The sequence below is a fragment of the Echinops telfairi genome, unplaced genomic scaffold (assembly GCF_000313985.2).
Source record: "Echinops telfairi isolate 266 unplaced genomic scaffold, ASM31398v2 ScPeMD7_7469;HRSCAF=8507_0, whole genome shotgun sequence".
NCBI lineage: Eukaryota > Metazoa > Chordata > Mammalia > Afrosoricida > Tenrecidae > Echinops > Echinops telfairi.
The window spans coordinates 85,693,063-85,696,358 of NW_022111372.1; the positions used below are offsets into that span (position 1 = coordinate 85,693,063).

Below are 3,296 nucleotides of genomic sequence, written 5' to 3' on the forward strand. Positions count from 1 at the left end.
GTTACAAACCATACATCAACTGTATCTGACATAGTCGTACATGTATTCCAGGGTTCTTCTCTAGACATTTACTTTCCATTGAGCCCTTGGAATCAGCTCATCCTTTTTCCCTCCCTCCCCACCCCAACCCTCGTGTTCCCCTGATAGATTGTAGATTGTTAATTATTTTCAAATCTCCCTCCGCCCCACCACCTTCTGTCTCCCTTCCCCTCTGGTTTCTGTTGTTCTTTCCCCTGTCTGGGGGTGTGTGGTATGTGCCATTCATGCGATCGGTTCCCCCTTCCTCCTCACCCCTCCCCTGTTCTCCCTCCCCTTTTGGTATCTCTATTCCCGTTCCTGTTCCTGGATTCGATGTGCTGCGAATTTTATCTCTTACCTATACCTATGCACATGCTCCTGTCTAGTCTAGATTGGGGGGCAGCACTGAGGTCATGATAGCGGGGCACAAACTTACTTTTGCTTACTAATCAGTAATGAACAATTTCACAAGTGTTTCATCACTAGTGAAAAATAAGCGAAACTGTTTACTACAGATTAGTTAGTAAGTCGGTGCGTATCTGTGCATATCAAGTTGCTAGGCTGACTGACTTGGGCTAGCAGCAACAAATAGAACAACAAAGCGCTGGCAGCCGCTTTCCTGGTTCAAAGCTATCCGACACTCAAGATGCACTGGGCTCTCACGTTGGGGAAGCCTTCCAGGTTTGATTGATGTGCTTCCTGACTCAGAGCCCGAGTTGTTTCTGTTACTTCCAAGTTAATCCTGATTAAGTTGTTCCCTTTGTCTTAAGTTCCCAACTGAAATCCCGAGTTCAGTCTGTTATGTTCCTAATAAACCATACAACGATATCATCTGAGAGTTCTGTGTGGTCCTGGAAACAAATGATCAAAGGCAGCAGGTAGGGGTGCTTTGCAGGAGCTGACAGTTATTAAAAAGGGTAAAACAAAATGTTGGAACATGGAGATGTGTGTGACTTCCCAGGAAGCACTTTTGTGCTTATCTTAATTCTTATCCCTTATAAATTTAGAGATGTACTACACCACATAATAGATAATAAACACCAATGGGACCACCCAAGCAACCTATTTATATGGAAGAAAAGTCAGGCTAGTGAAGATGCTGAGGCATATCGGCTCAAGGTTATTTAAGTTGTCTTTGAATCAATTCCAACTCAAGTTGACCTCAAATACTAAGAGTGGAGCAGCTGACAGGGAGTTCTTGGCTGTTATCTTAATGGGAACAGATTGCTGGGCCATATTACTGTCCTGCGTTGGGCATTTGAAGAATCAATATATAGATTATTAGCAGAGCACAAATGATTCACACAACCTTTGATTCAAGCAAACAAAGGTAAATTCCCCTGCTTCAAGTCTGAGACTAAAATATGATGGTTTAATGGGGAGTTAGCATAAAGTAAACAACAGTAATGGTCAGATGATGCTAAGTTCTCCAGGGTTCCTATTAACTAGTTTAATAAACACACACATACAAATAATAAAAAAAATACGTTGCTGTCATGTTCATTGGAAAACAAATTAAAAGCCTTCAAATGAGAAACTTTATTATACTATCAGAGGGCTGATTAATTCCTCTGTTATTATATTTAGCTTTTAAAAGAAATGTTCATTTTGTTTTACTTTTGAGACCACTAGACACCCTTATTTGAGACCCAAGTCAAATGACAGCTTCGGAAGAGTTTATTTTTTAGACACAAATAGTGCAGAGCAAATCTTTAAGCAAAGAGTCATAAAAGAAGAATAATAGCTTTAGTTACCTGCAACACATTCAATAGTTACAGTTCTCTGCAAACAGGTAGGCATGCACAGAGGTCGAGGTAAGAAAAGAAGATTGTTGTGATGGAGAGGATTGAGTCCACACTGGAGTCCATTCTTCTAACAGTATCCATTGCGGGAAAACTTAATTTTTCCCTTTGATTTCCTAAAGAAATATTCAGAACATACATTTCATTACATAATATAAGGAACTAAAATGGTACTTAAGAATAATCGTGTCTAGTTGTGATCAGATCCCAGAGAAGGGGTTCTGACTCAAAGAGACCCTATATACACCAAATTATATATATATATATAATGCCTTTGAATATGTGTGTGTGTGTGTGTGTATATATATATATATATATATATATATATATATATATATATATATACATCCTTACTTGTAAGGAGTATTCTTACTGTACTTCTCTCAACACAAATTTTCATTTTTATGCTAATCCATGATATATTTAATATTCTTTTCCAACATCAAAATTCTAAGGTAACAATTCTTCTTCTTTGGTCTTCTTAGTTAGTTGTCCAACTTTCATATACATGGTATTAAAAATTTCCATGACTTGAAACAGGCACATCTTTGCTATCAAAGTGACATATTTACATTTTAACAAGAGAGTTTTTTTGCAATAACATTTCCCAACGCAATACATCTATACATCTCTTTTTCAGCCTGCTACTGCCATGGGTGCTGATTGTGCATACAAGTCAATGGAAATACTTGACAGCTTCACCCGTTTCCCAGTTTATGATGTTTTCGTTGTGAGAATGTTTTTTAATTGAAGTCTAATCCACATTGAAGTCTATAGTCTTTTACCTTCATAGTAACTGCTTCTAGTCTTCCTCCCTTTCAGCAAGTAGGTTGTACCATCTGCAGATTGCAATTTGCTAATGAGTTTTCCTCTCATCCCAGTGCTCTGTTCTTCATATGTCCCAGCTTCTTGCATTACTTTCTCCGCATAGAACGAACTTAGTGACAGCAGGCAGCCCTGACATACACCGTTTCTGATTTTAAACCACGAGACCCTGACTCATACCTTTCCTGATTTTAAACCTTATTCTGTTAGAACACTTGCATCTTGGTTTATGTACGGGATTTAATTAGCATAATTAATTGTGATAGAATTTTAAAAATTTCAATGTAATCCATAATTTGTTATGATCCACACAGTCAAATGTTAATATGCAGTCAGTGAAACACAGGTAACCATTTATATTATATTTTCTGCTTTCAGCTGTCATCTTTCTGATCTCAGCCATAAATTCCTCTTTCTACATCTTCTACTAAATTTGGTTTGAATATCTGGAGGAAACCATCTTTAAATATCTTCAACAAAAGTTTACTTTATATGATTGTGGTAGTCACCTAATCTGGTGTCAAGTGAAGGATTAAGAGTGTAAGGGTGGAGTCTAACCTGTCAATCTGGAGATAGCCAATGAGACTTCGGTGGGCACGGCCTTCTCTTGAGAATTCTAGGAAATCTGGTACTTCTTCCTTGGAGGTGGAA

General features: G+C 38.0%; 1 protein-coding gene across 1 annotated transcript in view; it reads right to left on the minus strand.

Annotated features, from left to right (window-relative positions):
- Positions 1-1,890: 1,890 nt before the first annotated feature.
- The window catches only part of SPINK14 (serine peptidase inhibitor Kazal type 14 (putative)), a 16,902-nt gene continuing 15,496 nt past the window's right edge, over positions 1,891-3,296 (minus strand). Inside the window, exon 3 of the mRNA XM_030888762.1 lies at positions 1,891-1,936. Coding sequence (XP_030744622.1) covers positions 1,891-1,936 — 46 coding nt within the window. The remainder of the gene's footprint in view (positions 1,937-3,296) is intronic.